The sequence below is a fragment of the Saccopteryx leptura genome, chromosome 1 (genome assembly GCF_036850995.1).
Source record: "Saccopteryx leptura isolate mSacLep1 chromosome 1, mSacLep1_pri_phased_curated, whole genome shotgun sequence".
In the NCBI taxonomy this organism is placed as follows: domain Eukaryota; kingdom Metazoa; phylum Chordata; class Mammalia; order Chiroptera; family Emballonuridae; genus Saccopteryx; species Saccopteryx leptura.
Window position 1 is genome coordinate 383,208,042 of NC_089503.1, and position 17,632 is coordinate 383,225,673.

General features: G+C 55.3%; 1 protein-coding gene across 1 annotated transcript in view; it reads right to left on the bottom strand.

Moving 5' to 3' along the window:
* Window positions 1-1,110: 1,110 nt before the first annotated feature.
* Window positions 1,111-17,632, bottom strand: part of RAB44 (RAB44, member RAS oncogene family) — a 35,728-nt gene continuing 19,206 nt past the window's right edge. The window contains exons 10-15 of the mRNA XM_066361437.1: window positions 13,717-14,363; window positions 9,238-9,319; window positions 7,825-7,939; window positions 6,155-6,256; window positions 3,588-3,664; window positions 1,111-1,603 (exon numbers count right to left, since the gene is read on the bottom strand). Coding sequence (XP_066217534.1) covers window positions 1,513-1,603; window positions 3,588-3,664; window positions 6,155-6,256; window positions 7,825-7,939; window positions 9,238-9,319; window positions 13,717-14,363 — 1,114 coding nt within the window. The 3' untranslated portion in view covers window positions 1,111-1,512. The remainder of the gene's footprint in view (window positions 1,604-3,587; window positions 3,665-6,154; window positions 6,257-7,824; window positions 7,940-9,237; window positions 9,320-13,716; window positions 14,364-17,632) is intronic.

The window sequence follows — 17,632 nt, forward strand, 5'->3', positions numbered from 1 at the left end:
AGAGCCCTGCTCACGCTGGACCGCAGGACGTGGTGAGAGCCCTGCTCACGCTGGACCGCTGGACACGGCGAGCGCCCTGCTCACGCTGGACCGCAGGACGTGGTGAGAGCCCTGCTCACGCTGGACCGCAGGACGCGGCGAGCGCCCTGCTCACGCTGGACCGCAGGACGTGGTGAGAGCCCTGCTCACGCTGGACCGCAGGACGTGGTGAGAGCCCTGCTCACGCTGGACCGCTGGACGCGGCGAGCGCCCTGCTCACGCTGGACCGCTGGACGCGGTGAGCGCCCTGCTCACGCTGGACCGCAGGACGTGGTCACCGCTGCTCACGCTGGACCGCAGGACGTGGTCACCGCTGCTCACGCTGGACCGCAGGACGTGGTGAGCACCGCTGCTGTCACCGGTCAGATGACACAGACAGCATTTGCAGCCGACACAGATGACAGGAGATAGTCCAACACAGGGAGGCCCTCCCTCTGAGTCTCTTCCAAAGCAAGCTCCCCGAGGGCACTGAAAACCTCCCTCCCCGGCAGGTGACACGCAGTCCCCTTTCAGGAGGTGGCGGGGGTGGTGGAATTCTGGGAACTCCCCCCAAAAGCTCCAAAGAGGAGCCCATGAGTGGTGGAACCCCATTTCCCCACAGCTGCTCCCTGGGCCCCCACCTGCCACATCCCACTTGTGCCTCAAGGGCATCCCGAGATTAACACCTCAGGGCAGAGGGCTGCACCAGGGGGCAATCGGCATTGGGGTGGGAGGTCCCCGAATGTGATCCCTTAGAGGCAGATCTTGCAGAAAGGGCTGGGGCTCGGGTGACACAGAGGGGATGGGGCCAACGGGGGCCCTGAGAACATTGCTCTTCCCCAGGATGGGATTCTCCTCGGAAGGAACCCCACGTTTGCCAACGGCTACGTGAGTGAGACGAGTTCCCCGGCTTGGCTGGGCGCTTTGCCTGCCGCTCTGCCCGGCACGGAACAGCGGGATGGACGACTTTGATGAAAAGTGTGCCTTGTCATCAACAGGCGATGCCAATGAGTAATCACACCCAAGCACCAGCCTTGAAAAGTCTCTTTCCTCCCTTCCACGTTGATTTTTATTTCTGACTATGTAGGACTACACGGTCATTGTAGAAGGGTCTAAACTACAAATACATAGAAAAAGAAAATAACAAGACCCCCTTCCACATTCACCCTGTCATTTTACCGCCCAGAGATGTGGGGCCAATATTGTGGCGTGTTTTCCTTAAGTTGTTTCTCTAGACTTTTCTTTTCCTTAAAGAGCCCCCCACCCCCACCCCTAGGATTATTTAACTCGGCAAAGTCCTGCAACCCCAGGGCAACCCCAGAGCTAAGAGCAGTGTTGGTGGAGCCCCTGCCTGCTATCAGATCCAAGTCCTGGCCCGAGGCGGGTGCTCCTGAGCTTGCAAGCCGGCCCTGTCTGATGTGCTGTGGCCAGGCGCTGGATGGGTCAGGAGCTGGAGGACAGGAGCTGGGGGACAGGAAACCCCACGCCAGCAGGTCAGGAGCAGCAGCCAGCTTTCTTCGGTGGCTTCTCAGGGGCCACTGCCACCAGTGAGTCCTTCAAGCGGTCTTCTTGGGCCTTGAGTGACCTGCGTGACCACATGAAGGCGTCAGTCCCATCTCTCACCTCCCAGCAGCAGCAGGGAGGAGCCGAGGGTACAGCTGGGGGGGGACTGGAGGGCTGCACCCCCAGCTTCCTCTCTCCCACCTGCTCTGCCCCTGCCCTACATGCCACATGGCACCGGGGAGGGGGGGCCACGGAGACTCTGGCTTCTGTCTCTCTTCCGGCATTCTTCCTAGCCGGCTCTGTGCAGGCACTGTGCGAGGGACTCTGATTGTGAGGAGAGGCCAGCGTGTCCTCGCCCTGCCTTGCGTATTGCGGGAGGCGGAGGAGAGACGTATTGCGGGAGGCGGAGGAGAGACGGGTTGGTCAGGACCCAGGAATGGGGAAGCGCCCAGGGGGGCTCCACAGCAGGTCCAGGAGGGATGAGGGAGCAGGAGGCAGTGTACTAGCTGAGCCACAGCAGAAAAGGGGGGTGCATTCAGGCAGAGGGCAAAGGCTCAGGGCCCATAGAGCTGGGGCTGGGGAAAGTGAAAGAAGCCCATTCCTTTTCCTCCTTCCTCCCTCCCCTTCTCCCTCCCCCCTCTTTCCCTCCTTCCCTCCCTTCCTTCCTTTCTTCCTTGCTTCCTTCCTCCCTTCCCAGTATATTTACTATGTGCTGGGTATTTTGCTTAAGGGACAGAGCCTGAGGACTGAATAGCCAGAAAAAAAAAAACCTTGGAGGCAGCAGGGGTTCAGGGTCCTATGGTCCTGGAAGAAACCTGGGCTTTGATCCGAAAGCAAAGGAAAGTCATTGAGCAGTTTTTTGCCAGAGAGCATCGTGACTGAGCAGGTTTACAGATTAGCAAGTCACTCTGTAGTTACTTTGTCAAAAAAGGAGCTCAGCGATTCAGCGATCATCTGGTCTGATACTCTCCCTCTTACTCTTTTCTTTTCTTTTCTTTTCTTTTCTTTTTTCTTTTGATAGAGACAGAGAAAGAGTTCGAGAGAGGGACAGACAGACAGGAAGGGAGAGAGATGAGAAGCATCAACTCCTAGTTGCGGCACCTTAGTTGTTCATTGATTGCTTCTCGTATGTGCCTTGATGGGGTGTGGAGGGGGCTCCAGCGGACAGAGTGACTGACCCCTTGCTCAAGCCAGCGACCTGGGGCTCAAGCCAGTAACCTGGGGCTCTCAAGCTCATTTCTTTCACTCATTGAGTACCTAGTATTTGCCAGGTCCCAGGCGTGGGGGGGGGGGTGCTAAATAAAACAGACATGGCCCCGCCCTCCAGGGTCTACAGCCTGAGGCCAGGAGGCAGATATCACAAGTAAACAGACACATGCGTGTGTGTGTGTGTGTGTGTGTGTGTAATTTGACCTGGAGGGTTTTGAAGGACAGAGTAGGTGATCCAGGATAATGGTCAAGGGGAGTGGTCAGGGAGGGCTGTGCTGAGTGGCCAAAACTTTGTGTGTGTGTGTGTGTGTGTGTGTGTGTTGTGTGTGTGTGGTGTGTGACCATGTGTTGTGTGTGTGCACATGCAGGGACAGGGGAGATGGCCCCAGAGATGAGCAGGACATTGTAAATCATTTGGATTTTACTCTATTTTCTTTTCCATTGATTTTTTTTTTGAGGGGGGGGGAGAGAGAGAAACATTGATTTGTTGTTCATGCTTTTATTGGTTGTGTCTTATGTGTGCCCTGGCCAGGGATTCAACCCGCAACCTTGGCATCTCAGGACGATGCTCAAACTAACTGAGCCACCCGGCCAGGGCTGGATTTTAGTCTGAACCCAGTGGAAGTCACTAGACTGTTGGGAACACTTGACGGAAAAGAAAGCGAGGCTCAGAGAGGGACGTGGCTTTTGGGCGGCGATGCTGCTCGTGGGAGTGGGAGAATAGAGCCAGGAGGCTGCACAGGGCGCCCTCTCCTTCCCCACACTGGCGAGCCCTGTGCTTGTACAGGTGTGTCCCACACAGCCTGGCTGAAGGCTGCCCAGAGGGTCTGGGTGGGACATGGCGGGGTGGCACTCACCTGGCCAGGTTCACCACGGGTTCCAGGATGTTGTGGCCCAGGGCAGCGCTGCACTCTCCAAAGGAGACCCCCAGCTCCTGCAGGCCGGACAGACGGCATATGGGTGCCTGGGGGAGACCACCCGAGTCCAGGCCGCAGCCCCCACCACCAAAAGCCTGGCCGCCAGACAGAGTCCCACCAAGTAGGTCTGCGCCAGCCCCAAAGGGTGAGGCAGCTCCGCCTCGGGCGCGGCCCGTGGTCCCCAGCCTGGCACTCTGCCCGCTGCCCTCCACCCTGGAAACATTCTACAGTCTTCAGAGAGACAGTGGGAAGCCTGTGTCCCAACGTAGAGAAATGTTCTTGATATTCTTAAATCCTTCGTTATGTCTTTTTTTTTTTTATTTCAAAAATACTTAATTGGGGGAAATATTTAAAGAGACAGCATAAAAAGAAAGTACAAAATATAAACCAGTCCTGTGAGTATATATAGTTTCATTCTGTTTTAGATCACCCTATTATTAGGGGTTAGGGGCGTGGGCTGAATGTCATTAGACTGATAGGTTAAGCCACTGAAACTGCCATGCTGGTGGGCCCCGGACAGTCAAATCCCAGTAGTCACAGGGTCAGCCTAGCCTCCGCCCGGGTTTGCAGAGGCTTTTCCGACTTCCCATTACAGCCCAAGCGCTTCCTCCACACCCTTCTTCGGTTATTTTCCCAGGACAGGATTCTTCATGGCAAATGTTAGCCTCTCACATAAACCTCCACAATTTAACCACCAACTGCTGTCCAGCGTTTGTCCTTCTAAATACTACTGTGGAGAGCATCCTCATGTAAACACGTCTGATTACACATTGCACACGGGCATCCATTAGGAGATTCTCTAGGGGTTATTACTTCTGCTTCTTTTAGGATAAATTGCTGGAGGAGGAATTACTATGTCAAAGAGATGAGCTGCTACTTTTAAGAGGAAATATTCCCGCCGAGCGGACGCCACGGTGATGACCTCGGGAGTTTAAGAAATGAGAGAAGAAACCGCGGCATGAAAATGCCAAGCAGGGCTGCGTCCGACGCAGGGCAAAGGGGTGGGTTCTTCATTTTTTCTTTATTATTCTCCAGATTTTTCTGAAATGTGGTCAAATTCTATTCATAAATAAATGGTACCCACTGTCTGGTGGTGGGGCTTTTGATGTTAATCTTCCTAGAAAAGAATCTGAGTCCTTAAAATAGATTAAATTAGAAGGAATGTTATGTTAATTAGAGGCCAGAGATAAAATTAAGATTTGATTGGGAATTTTAAGTGAAGCCTTTTTATTCTGAAGATATTTTTTTATGTAGGTCAGGACATTGGGTGGGGATCTTCTAATTCAGCAGTGAGGTTCAATGTCAAGCCCACCGTGACGGCCTCATGTTTGGGTCTAAGGCTGGGGTGGGTGGGAGGCAGAGGTGGCCAGGCTACTGTTCACTCTGACCTGGCCTTTGGCCGGGCAGGGGCAGAAATGGCCAATGGGTCCTTCTTGGTTGCCCAGGCCAGGGGGACTATTCCCTACCCTGTAGGGAGGGTCAGCCCAGTTGTAAAGCCAGTAGCCACGGCCACCATCACAGCCATCTGCCCCATGCACGTTCGCATATGTTTCGGACAGACAGTAATGAAACAACAGAGCCAAGAACTGGTGGGCCATCATCTTTATCCTAGCTTGCACCCGGCAGGCAAGAAATACACACAGTGGGAAAACACTTCCCTTTCCATTCAGGGCTCCCAAAGCCACTGACTTATCCGAGTTTCCTACAATCAAAGTTTTTTACCTCACCAGCTTTATTCACCTCTGTTCCCCATCTCCTTCTCCCTGCACAAACTCTGCACAAACTGGCTTCTCCCTCAGCACTCCGCCATCTTGGCTGCTTCTCCTCTCCTCCACATGGTCTTTCTCTGCTGTCCTTTCTCTGCTCTCTCTAATGCTAATCTCAGGAACTGAGAGAGAGCAAGCTCCTGGTCTGCCCCATTTTATAGTGTAGAATTCAAAACCTTTAATTCAATATACAAACAAGGAAGTCTCTGATACAAAGTCACTTAGGGTGGGAAAGGCTTAGTCTTAAAACTAAGCCTTAGGGCAGGGTCCCCAAACTACGGCCCGCGGGCCACATGCGGCCCCCTGAGGCCATTTATCTGGCCCCCGCCGCACTTTCGGAAGGGGCACCTCTTTCATTGGTGGTCAGTGAGAGGAGCATAGTTCCCATTGAAATACTGGTCAGTTTGTTGATTTAAATTTACTTGTTCTTTATTTTAAATATTGTATTTGTTCCTGTTTTGGTTTTTTTACTTTAAAATAAGATATATGCAGTGTGCATAGGGATTTGTTCATAGTTTTTTTTTAATGTCCAGCCCTCCAACAGTCTGAGGGACAGTGAACTGGCCCCCTGTGTAAAAAGTTTGGGGACCCCTGCCTTAGGGTATAACGACCCTGCCTGCTTACAGCCTGTCCCCCACACTCAATGCAAACTATAAGCGAGCAAACATATATATCATATTTACAAACTTATTTGGCCAACACCAGTCCAGGCTGGGGGAAAGGCTGATGCCCAGTGCTCACCTTGGCCAGCTGCTGCCCAGCCTCGGTGGACACCTGCCGCTCCTCATCACAGTCCATCTTGTTTCCCAAGAGAAGAACGACCACTCCATCAGCCCCTGCTTCCTGCACAAAGAACACATTCCCTCAGCCACATGTGTTGAGTGCCCGCAGTGTGCCAGACCCTGGGCGGATTCGGCCCGGACCTCCGGTGGCTTCCTCCCCCACACATGCCACCTTTCCCTGTCACACTCACTCCACACCTTTCCCACCTGGACACCTTTCCCTCATCTGCAGTGAGGCTGCCCCTCCTATCTGCCTGAAAACATGTCACCTATTATCCAAGGCCAACCTCAAAGGAACCTCCCCCAGGAAGCCTTCATGGATTGATCCTGCCCCTGTCCCTCTCTTCCTACCTGTGCTCAGTAGCCCAGTGCTTGATTACACAGGCTGCATTGGCTCATCTAATTGTTTCATTGTTGGAGACTGCAAGCTGACAGGGTCCTTGTGGTTTAGATTTGTGGGGGACTGGCAGTAAGCTGACAGGGTCTTGCTGCCCATCCCCCCACCTCACTTGCTTGATCTCTGACTAATCGTTGAAGTTGATAACGGCAATTTACATCTCCTTCCCCACACCTCCATGTTAGCTGTGATACTGGATTGTTTCTACCCATCCCATCCCCCACGTCCCTCGGAGAGACTGGAGGCAGTTTTCTTTTTACTTTTTGTTTTGTGAAGTTAAGATGTTATGTATGGTGGAGGGATTTTGGGGCTCTGGGGAGAATTCTTAGTTTGCCTTGGAAATGTGATTTTGTATCTGAGTTCTCTTTGATTTGCAAATGACTTTGCTTTACACTATAAAAATAAAGCTTTTGGGAGTGCAGGAGCTTTTGGTAGGCCATCAGCCACCATAAAACCTCGTAATCACATCCTTTTTCTTTCTGTGTTTACTTTCCAATCCTCCACCGTTTCCACCTAAGACCTATAAAATTATGAGTCACACTGGTTCGTGACAGTTTGGTGAATGATAATAATAATAATAATAGCTTTAACTGAGCACTTACTATAATACATACCAGGTGCTGTGCTGAAAGCAATTCTATCAGTTAATCCTCCCAACTCTACGAGAGAAGTTGGGAGGTTGAAGTTCAGAGAGGCTAAGTCACTTGTTCAGGGCCGCAGAGTTGGGGTGGGATAGTTGGGCCCTGTCTGATCCCCAAGCCCAGGTGCCCTTATATATTACCTTATCCTACTTCTTTTGCATCTCTCTGGCTGGACTAGAAACTTCTAGAAAAAGACATGTCTTACTTCATATTCCTCTGCTATTTTAAAATATACTGAAGAATTTCAGCATCTATGTATCAATTAAGTACATGGGGAAAAGAATGAGAGATGTGTGGACAGAAGAATTATCACATAAAGTGGTACTAGAATTACATTATCCCCAGGTATTAAGGAGACATCACAGAGCTGCTGTATGTAAGAAAGAAATGTTCATAGGATAAAGGAAGTAGTTTGTTTTGGAGGCTGTACTGTGCGGTTGTGGTTCCTTCATACTACTTCCAGCCCATCCAGCCACATGCCCTCAGTGAGTTGTCTATTATATCATTTGTAATCCTAGGAGAAAAGGCAGAGTGGGCAGGATCTAACTTAGATGTTACCTCTTCAGCCAACCTCAGCAACCATCTACTCACCTGGAGACAGTCCAGCCAGTAGCGCACGTGGGCAAAGCTCTCCTGGGATGTGACGTCGTACATGAGCACCACTCCATCAGCTTTGCGGAGCAGCTGCCGTGTCATACTGTGATACCTGCCCAGGGAGTCTGTGTGAGGCCACGCCTGGTGGGCTGACCCCAGGCCCCAGCCTCCATTGGCAAAGTGGGAGAATTCATCTTTCCTGCTACTAATTGCTTCCCAAAGACAGTGTGCATATCCTTTCCTTCTCACAGTGTAGTTATTGTTGAATAGGTAACAGTTCCCGTGCCTCCAATGTCCAAAGGTACCAAAGGACACCCAGAGAAAAATCCCACCCCCATTCTGTAGCCACCTGGTCCCCCACACCAGAGGCAACCTGGGTTACCAGTTTCTTAAATGTTTTTCCAGAGGTATTTTATAAATATCCATAAATGTGTATATGCACACACACACATCTAGACACACATACACACACCCACCCTTTGTGCCGTTAACACAAATACAGTGTAAAATACTCACTGTACTCATTAATATTCAGATATTAAACAAAATACTTCGTTTTTTCTAGTCAGTAAAAGTGACTTGGAAGTGTTTCCCTGTTAGACCTAAAGAGGGTCTTCAGTCTTTTTCGTGACTTCATAATAGTCTATCATGTATGGATACATCCTGACTTATTGCACTGGTCCGCTATTGATGGCGTTTAGTTTGTTTCCAGTGTTTTGTAATTTTTTTTAAATTTATTCATTTTAGAGAGGAGAGGGAGAGACAGAGAGAGAGAGGAAAGAGAGACAGAGAGAGAGAAGGGGGGAGGAGCTGGAAGCATCAACTCCCATATGTGCCTTGGCCAGGCAAGCCCAGGGTTTCGAACCGACAACCTCAGCATTTCCAGGTCGACACTTTATCCACTGCGCCACCACAGATCAGGCCAGTGTTTTGTAATATTAACCCTGCTATGAACAGCCTCGGTCCCTGTGTCATCATCATCATGTCTGAGTTTATCAGAAGAATCAATTTCTAGGGGTTGAACTGCTGGGTACAAAAAAGAAGCGCCTTTGAAGTTGTGGTCACTGCTGCCTCACTGGAAAGTGGAGGGCCAGTGTTTTCAGAAGGATGGATGACTGTGTGGCTGTCCCCGAGGGCCAGGCTGGGACGACCCTCACAGATGCCCTGCCAGACCAAGGGGGCCTCTGGGTCTGCTGCCCTGTCCCCCTCGCCGGGCCTGACTCGGGGCGCCTCCCCTGACCTCAGACCTCCAGGGGCCGATGTCTCTTCGGCACTTGGGGGCCTCTCGCCCATGTTGGACCCCTCAGGGTCGGGGCCACCCTCTACCGCGGCACCCCGGCACCCCGGCACCCTGGGACCCCAGGTCAGCTCAGGCTGCTGATGCCACTGAGTGCAGACAGGGCCCATCACCTCTCCTGGCCAGCCGTGTCCCAGAGCTGCAGCGCGTAGCACTTGTCGTCCACCAGCAGGTTTTTGACCCGAAAATCCACTCCTAGGACACACAGAGAGGGGTTAGGCTTCCTGCTCTCGGGTTACCATCCAGAACTTGGAGTCCAAATTAATGAGCACTGGCCTCAGGGGATGGGAACCTTTGGCTTCTGGGCTTCCTCTCCTCTGCTCCCAAAATCCCATCCAGATTCAAGGGCCCATGTCTTTCAAGAAGCGCTGCCGGACTGCCCAGCCCACGGGGCTCACTGCCCTCCGTGCCCACACAGGGAGCTTGTGTCGCTTTGACCTCTACAAACACGTCTGTCTTCCCGCCTGCACAGTAGGGATTACTCCTGTCTGCTTTGGGAAAATCTGCTTCATTATTTTATTTCTTTTAATTTTTTTTTAATTTTTTTTTTTTTTACTTATTGACTTTAGAGAGAGAGGAAGGGAGAAAGAAACATCTATTTGTTGTTGTTCCAGTTATTTACGCACTCATTGGTTGATTCTTGCATGTACCCTGACCGGGGATCTAACCCACAACCTTGGTGTGTCAGGAAGACCGTCCATCCAATGGAGCTACGTAGCCAGGCCCTTCCTTACATTATTTTTGCAATGCCTATTTCTTATCCTAATCGTGGCACACATCTTCCCCCTTCTGCCAGACAGCGGGGTAGGCAGCCGCCCAGGAGGTGTTAGGAGCGCGGGCTTCAGAGAGGATGGATTGGGCTGTGAGCCGTCCACTCTCTGCCGCTGGCTGGGTGACCGTAGGCAAGTCACTTCACCTCTCTGAGCCTCCCTTCCTCATCTGCAAGGTGGCAATTTAAAACCGCCCACGTTGCAGGGTGAGTGGGAAGATTAAATGACTTCTGCCCGAGCTTTAGCCCAGTTTCTGGGAGGGGAGAGATGCCTGAGAGGTGGTAATTTTTATTATCATTATTAATTCTCACCTCCCTGAACCCACCTGTCTGTGGTCGTGGTTCCAGACCCTGTGTGTAAATAGGGAGGAAACAGTGAAATCCCCAGGGAGGTTTGGTTTGGAATCTTTGGGGTGCACATTTCTGCCCACCCCTATTCCCAAGGAGACCAGGTGGGCTGCGGGGGAGGGGCGATGGAGAGGGGATTCTTTTTCCCTGTCCCCACCCCCTTTCCCAATAGAGCCCTAAGGCTGCAGAGCCCAAGCCAGCTCAGGAAAGGGGTGTCTCCTATTCACCTTGAGCTGGTCTCTTACAGCGACCCCCATGATCACCTGCCGCTGGCCACAGGTGGTGGCTGACACCATAGCCCCCCCCCACACACACACACACACCATCATGCTCTCCCCAGGGAGCTGAGAGAAGTGACGGCCCAGGACGCCAGACCTCAGCAAAACAGTAACCTCTGGGGCCACCAGATCCATGTCCTGTGATAACATCCAGCCTCTGCTCACATCCCCACCATGGAGACTCCCAAACAACTCTTCACAACTCATGATTATTCTTCGTAGGGAATAACTCCCCCATTACGCCCGCTCGTCCGCCTCCCTGTCCGTCTTCCTGCCCAGCCCATCCACGTGTCCTCACACGCTCCCCCCAGATGCGTAGCCCTGTAAACTGGTAGGATTAGGATGTCTTCTCCTTCCCAAGGAATCGACTCTCTTACACGAGCAGCCTCGGGGAGAGAGCCATGCTGATGCCAGAGGAGGTCGGGGCACACGCAGGAATCAACCCAGGACTGCTTGAGTAAGGGGGGCAGCCAAGAGGTGTTTCTCTCTCTCTCTCAAGTCAATAAAAATTATTAATAATAGTAATAACAATTAGAAAAAAAAGCTTCTGACGTGGGTATGAACTCTGGGGCTCAGGTAGGGCAAAATACTGAAGCAAGTCCTCAATCCTGTGGTTCCCTGACCTGATGAGAATAAAGATGGAAAAGCCTGGCAAAAATGCAGATTTGGCCCTGGCCAGTTGGCTCAGTGGTAGAGTGTCAGCTCAACATGTGGATGTCCTGGTTCTCTCTCTCTCTCTCTCTCTCTCTCTCTTCCCTGCAGTCATGGCTCAATCGGCTAGAGTGCATCAGCCCTAGGCACTGAGGATGGCTCTGTGGAGCCTCACCTCAGGTGCTAAAAATAGCTCAGTTGCTAAGCATGGCCCCAGATGGGCAGAGCATTGACCCCAGATGGGGGTTGCCGGGTGGATCCTGGTTGGGGCACATGCGGGAGTCTGTCCCTCTACCTCCACTCCTCTCACTAGGAAAAAGAAGAAGAAAAAATGCCCATTCAGATAGAACTCAGTTGGCTCTGGTTCTGGTCCTCCTCAGGCCTCTGAGAGAAGTGGGAGTGGAGGAGGGTGACACTGAGCGGGGAAGGGTTCATGCCGAGGAAGCCAGAATCATCCCCAGCAACAGTTAAGACAGATGGATGACAGCCACAAGGGACACGAACCCAGAGCTCAGACCAGGACAGGTCTGTGTCACACACTTGGATCTCAGATACTCCCCACTGGTTAGCTGTGGGCACAGTCTGTCTCTGTCTTTTTACAGTTATGCAGTCTGTGTTTTTCTTGATTGAATTTTCTGGAAACTTCTCACTACATAATAATGGGGAAACTCAGTTTAGGGGGAGTGTTGTAAGAAAAAGGCATGTATGTAAGATGCCTGATGCATTGTAGGTGGTCAGTAACCAGTAGCTTAGGCGACTAATAATAGGGGCGTTGGAGGCCCTGTACCCCTGCTTTTTTTTTTTTAGAGAAAGAGAGAGAGAAAAAGAGAGAGAAACAGAGGAAAGGAGAGAAATGAGAAGCATCAACTCATAGTTGTGGCACTTTAGTTGTTCATTGATTGTTTCTAATATGTGCCTTGACCGGGCTTCCAGTGACCCCTAGCTCAAACCACAGACCTTGGGCTCAAGCCAGCGACCATGGGATCATGTTTATGATCCCACGCCGGTGACCTTGAGGGTTTGAACCTGGGTCCTCAGTGCCCCAGGTCGAAGATTTATCCACTGCGTCACTAGTCAGGCCCAGGTGAGGATTCTTAAGCAGAGAAAAGTCTGAGAACTTGCCCTGGGGCCTCCCTCTCTTGCATGGACTGTAATTTTTTTAATTTTTTTAAATTTTATTTTATTTATTCATTTTAGAGAGGAGAGAGAAAGGAAGAGAGAGAAACAGAGAGGAGAGAGAGACAGAGAGAGAAGGTGGGGAGGAGCTGGAAGCATCAACTCCCATATGTGCCTTGACCAGGCAAGCCCAGGGTTTCGAACCGGCGACCTCAGCATTTCCAGGTCGACGCTTTATCCACTGCGCCACCACAGGTCAGGTGCATGGACTGTAATTTATCCACTGGTCTGACACTGGTCCCCGGTCACCCTGACTGACAGAAGATGTGGATCTCTCTGCCTTCATCCCTAAGTGGTTTCCCCTGCATCCCCACAGGCTTGTTTTCTGTGGTTCTACACAACATTCAAATGGCAGCATAGCCCAAAATTTGGGGGAGGGGGAGCTTTGTGCTTTGGTACATTTCATTAGCAGGAGCCACTGGACTAGACATGGTCAAATATTTACTTATATTAATAACAACAAAAATAACAAGTCTTTATTAGCACTTTGTATGGGCCAGATACTACTCTAAGAGCTTGGCATGTACTAATTCTTACAAACACTCTGGAAAGCCTGCACTCCTGCTGGCCTCATTTATCAGATAAGGATTTGGGGGCTCAGAGAGGTTAAAGAATTTGTCCAGGGCCTGACCTGTGGTGGCACAGTGGATGGAGCGTCGACCTGGAATGCTGAGGTTGCCGGTTCAGGGCCTTGGGCTTGCCCGGTCAAGGCACATATGAGAGTCAAAGCTGCTTCCTGCTCCTCCCCCCTTCTCTCTCTCTCTCTCTCTCTCTCTCTCTCTCTCTCTCTCTCTCAAATGAATAAATAAATAAAAATAATTAAAAAAAAAAATTTGTCCAAGTTCATATGGCTAGCAAGTGGCAGAACAAGCATTGAACCCAGGCAGCCAGGTTCCTAACTTACCACACTCCGCAGATACATTCTGTGTAAAACATTCCACTTGCCCAAGGCAACTTGACTGCCAGAGCTTGGCCAGTCGGGCTGGCGGCTAATCATGACCCCCCAACCAGTGCGGACCCTGCAGCGGCCGCCCCCAGGGCCGTGTGGGCAGGGGCTTGCTGGTTTCCACCGTCAGCCAGCACTGGCCCCTAAATTGCAGGGTGCTTTGTTGATGTGGCACATTATAAGCTAATCAGATCAATGCAGAAAAACCTAATTACCTGTAATTAGAGATGATTAGTAAACAGTAAGAGGATGGCCATATAAAATACTGTCTAGTAGGGCAAGGCCTGTGGCCAGGACAGAACCTGCAGCTTCCCTTGGGAGGCGCGCTCAGGGAGGGCCTGCTCTGGCTTGTTGGCCGGGGTCCCTGGGTCTGTCTGTCTCCCTCCCTCCCTCCCTCCCTCCCTCCCTCCCAGGTGGCCCTTACCCACGGTGGCTGTGAGCCCGGTGGGGAAGGTGTTCTGGTGCAGCAGCTGCAGGAAGGAGGTTTTGCCCACGTTCGAGTCTCCCAGGAAGATGACGTGGAAGATGTAATCAGGGTCCCCTGCAGGCTGGCTGTCTGTGGGGTCCCCTGGGGAGGGGGTCAGCCCAGCCTCCCCAGAGTCTGCTCCGGGGTCTTCAGGCCTGTTCTCCGCCTTTGGCTCCCTGGATTGTCGGGGGCCTGGTCCTCCCTCCGCTTGAGCAGTTGTGGGTGGAGGCCCAGGCTGGGCTTCCAGGGCGGCCATGGTGGGCAGGGTGTTCGTGGGCTGCTGGAGCCCCACTTCAGCCCCAGGCTGGGCCCCCTGAGGCGGGGAGCCCCTCGGAGGGGTCGGTTTTCCAGGAACAGGGACTTCTGCTTCAGCCTGAGCCTGCAGGGTACCATGCGGCAGAGGAGCGGGCAGGGCGGCCGGCCTGGGCAGTTCTGAGCACCCAGTTCTCAGGCCCTGAGCCTCCACTGGCCATTCTGCACCGAGGCCTCGCCCTCCTTGGCCCACCTGTTTCCTCTCCTGAGCCCTGAGCTCCTCTTCCAGACTCTGCGGGGGGAGGGCGGGCGGCCTTTCCGGCCGGACTTGGCCGTGATCTTCCCTTAGCCCCACAGGGCGGCCCTCCTGCACATCTGGGCCCCACGTGTCCTGCTCTGACCCCTCGGTGGGCCCCCCAGGACGGCCCTCCTGCACATCTGAGCCCCGCGTGTCCTGCTCTGACCCCTCGGTGGGCCCCCCAGAATGGCCCTCCTGCACATCTGGGCCCCGTGTGTCCTGCTCTGACCCCTCGGTGGGCCCCCCAGAATGGCCCTCCTGCACATCTGGGCCCCGCGTGTCCTGCTCTGACCCCTCGGTGGGCCCCCCAGGACGGCCCTCCTGCACATCTGGTACCTGCGTGTCCTGCTCTGACCCCTCGGTGGGCCCCCCAGGACGGCCCTCCTGCACATCTGGGCCCTGCGTGTCCTGCTCTGACCCCTCGGTGGGCCCCCCAGGACGGCCCTCCTGCACATCTGGGCCCCGCGTGTCCTGCTCTAACCCCTCGGTGGGCCCCCCAGGATGGCCCTCCTGCACATCTGGGCCCTGTGTGTCCTGCTCTGACCCCTCAGTGGGCCCCTCAGAATGGCCCTCCTGCACATCTGGGCCCTGTGTGTCCTGCTCTGACCCCTCAGTGGGCCCCTCAGAATGGCCCTCCTGCACATCTGGGCCCCGTGTGTCCTGCTCTGACCCCTCAGTGGGCCCCTCAGAATGGCCCTCCTGCACATCTGGGCCCTGTGTGTCCTGCTCTGACCCCTCAGTGGGCCCCTCAGAATGGCCCTCCTGCACATCTGGGCCCCGTGTGTCCTGCTCTGACCCCTCGGTGGGCCCCTCAGAATGGCCCCCCTGCACATCTGGGCCCTGTGTGTCCTGCTCTGACCCCTCGGTGGGCCCCCCAGGATGGCCCTCCTGCACATCTGGGCCCTGTGTGTCCTGCTCTGACCCCTCAGTGGGCCCCTCAGAATGGCCCTCCTGCACATCTGGGCCCCGTGTGTCCTGCTCTGACCCCTCAGTGGGCCCCTCAGAATGGCCCTCCTGCACATCTGGGCCCTGTGTGTCCTGCTCTGACCCCTCAGTGGGCCCCTCAGAATGGCCCTCCTGCACATCTGGGCCCCGTGTGTCCTGCTCTGACCCCTCAGTGGGCCCCTCAGAATGGCCCTCCTGCACATCTGGGCCCTGTGTGTCCTGCTCTGACCCCTCGGTGGGCCCCCCAGGACGGCCCTCCTGCACATCTGGGCCCCGTGTGTCCTGCTCTGACCCCTCAGTGGGCCCCTCAGAATGGCCCTCCTGCACATCTGGGCCCTGTGTGTCCTGCTCTGACCCCTTGGTGGGCCCCTCAGAATGGCCCTCCTGCACATCTGGGCCCTGTGTGTCCTGCTCTGACCCCTTGGTGGGCCCCTCAGAATGGCCCTCCTGCACATCTGGGCCCTGTGTGTCCTGCTCTGACCCCTTGGTGGGCCCCCCAGGACGGCCCTCCTGCACATCCGGGCCCTGTGTGTCCTGCTCTGACCCCTCAGTGGGCCCCTCAGAATGGCCCTCCTGCACATCTGGGCCCTGTGTGTCCTGCTCTGACCCCTCAGTGGGCCCCTCAGAATGGCCCTCCTGCACATCCGGGCCCTGTGTGTCCTGCTCTGACCCCTCAGTGGGCCCCTCAGAATGGCCCTCCTGCACATCCGGGCCCTGTGTGTCCTGCTCTGACCCCTCAGTGGGCCCCTCAGAATGGCCCTCCTGCACATCTGGGCCCTGTGTGTCCTGCTCTAACCCCTTGGTGGGCCCCTCAGAATGGCCCTCCTGCACATCTGGGCCCTGTGTGTCCTGCTCTGACCCCTCAGTGGGCCCCTCAGAATGGCCCTCCTGCACATCTGGGCCCTGTGTGTCCTGCTCTAACCCCTTGGTGGGCCCCTCAGAATGGCCCTCCTGCACATCTGGGCCCCGTGTGTCCTGCTCTGACCCCTCGGTGGGCCCCCCAGGATGGCCCTCCTGCACATCCGGGCCCTGTGTGTCCTGCTCTGACCCCTCGGTGGGCCCCTCAGAATGGCCCTCCTGCACATCTGGGCCCTGTGTGTCCTGCTCTAACCCCTTGGTGGGCCCCTCAGAATGGCCCTCCTGCACATCTGGGCCCCGTGTGTCCTGCTCTGACCCCTCGGTGGGCCCCCCAGGACGGCCCTCCTGCACATCTGGGCCCCGTGTGTCCTGCTCTGACCCCTCGGTGGGCCCCCCAGGACGGCCCTCCTGCACATCCGGGCCCTGCGTGTCCTGCTCTGACCCCTCGGTGGGCCCCCCAGGACGGCCCTCCTGCACATCTGGGCCCTGCGTGTCCTGCTCTGACCCCTCGGTGGGCCCCCCAGGACGGCCCTCCTGCACATCTGGGCCCTGTGTGTCCTGCTCTGACCCCTCGGTGGGCCCCCCAGGACGGCCCTCCTGCACATCCCGGCCCTGCGTGTCCTGCTCTGACCCCTCGGTGGGCCCCTCAGAATGGCCCTCCTGCACATCTGGGCCCTGTGTGTCCTGCTCTGACCCCTCGGTGGGCCCCTCAGAATGGCCCTCCTGCACATCTGGGCCCTGTGTGTCCTGCTCTAACCCCTTGGTGGGCCCCTCAGAATGGCCCTCCTGCACATCTGGGCCCCGTGTGTCCTGCTCTGACCCCTTGGTGGGCCCCCCAGGATGGCCCTCCTGCACATCCGGGCCCTGTGTGTCCTGCTCTGACCCCTCGGTGGGCCCCCCAGGACGGCCCTCCTGCACATCTGGGCCCTGTGTGTCCTGCTCTGACCCCTCGGTGGGCCTCCCAGGACGGCCCTCCTGCACATCTGGGCCCTGTGTGTCCTGCTCTGACCCCTCGGTGGGCCCCCCAGGACGGCCCTCCTGCACATCTGGGCCCCGTGTGTCCTGCTCTGACCCCTCAGTGGGCCCCTCAGAATGGCCCTCCTGCACATCCGGGCCCTGTGTGTCCTGCTCTGACCCCTCGGTGGGCCCCCCAGGACGGCCCTCCTGCACATCTGGGCCCTGTGTGTCCTGCTCTGACCCCTCGGTGGGCCCCCCAGGACGGCCCTCCTGCACATCTGGGCCCTGTGTGTCCTGCTCTGACCCCTCGGTGGGCCTCCCAGGACGGCCCTCCTGCACATCCGGGCCCTGTGTGTCCTGCTCTGACCCCTCGGTGGGCCTCCCAGGACGGCCCTCCTGCACATCTGGGCCCTGTGTGTCCTGCTCTGACCCCTCGGTGGTCCCCCCAGGACGGCCCTCCTGCACATCTGGGCCCCGCGTGTCCTGCTCTGACCCCTCGGTGGGCCCCCCAGGACGGCCTTCCTGCACATCTGGGCCCTGCGTGTCCTGCTCTGACCCCTCGGT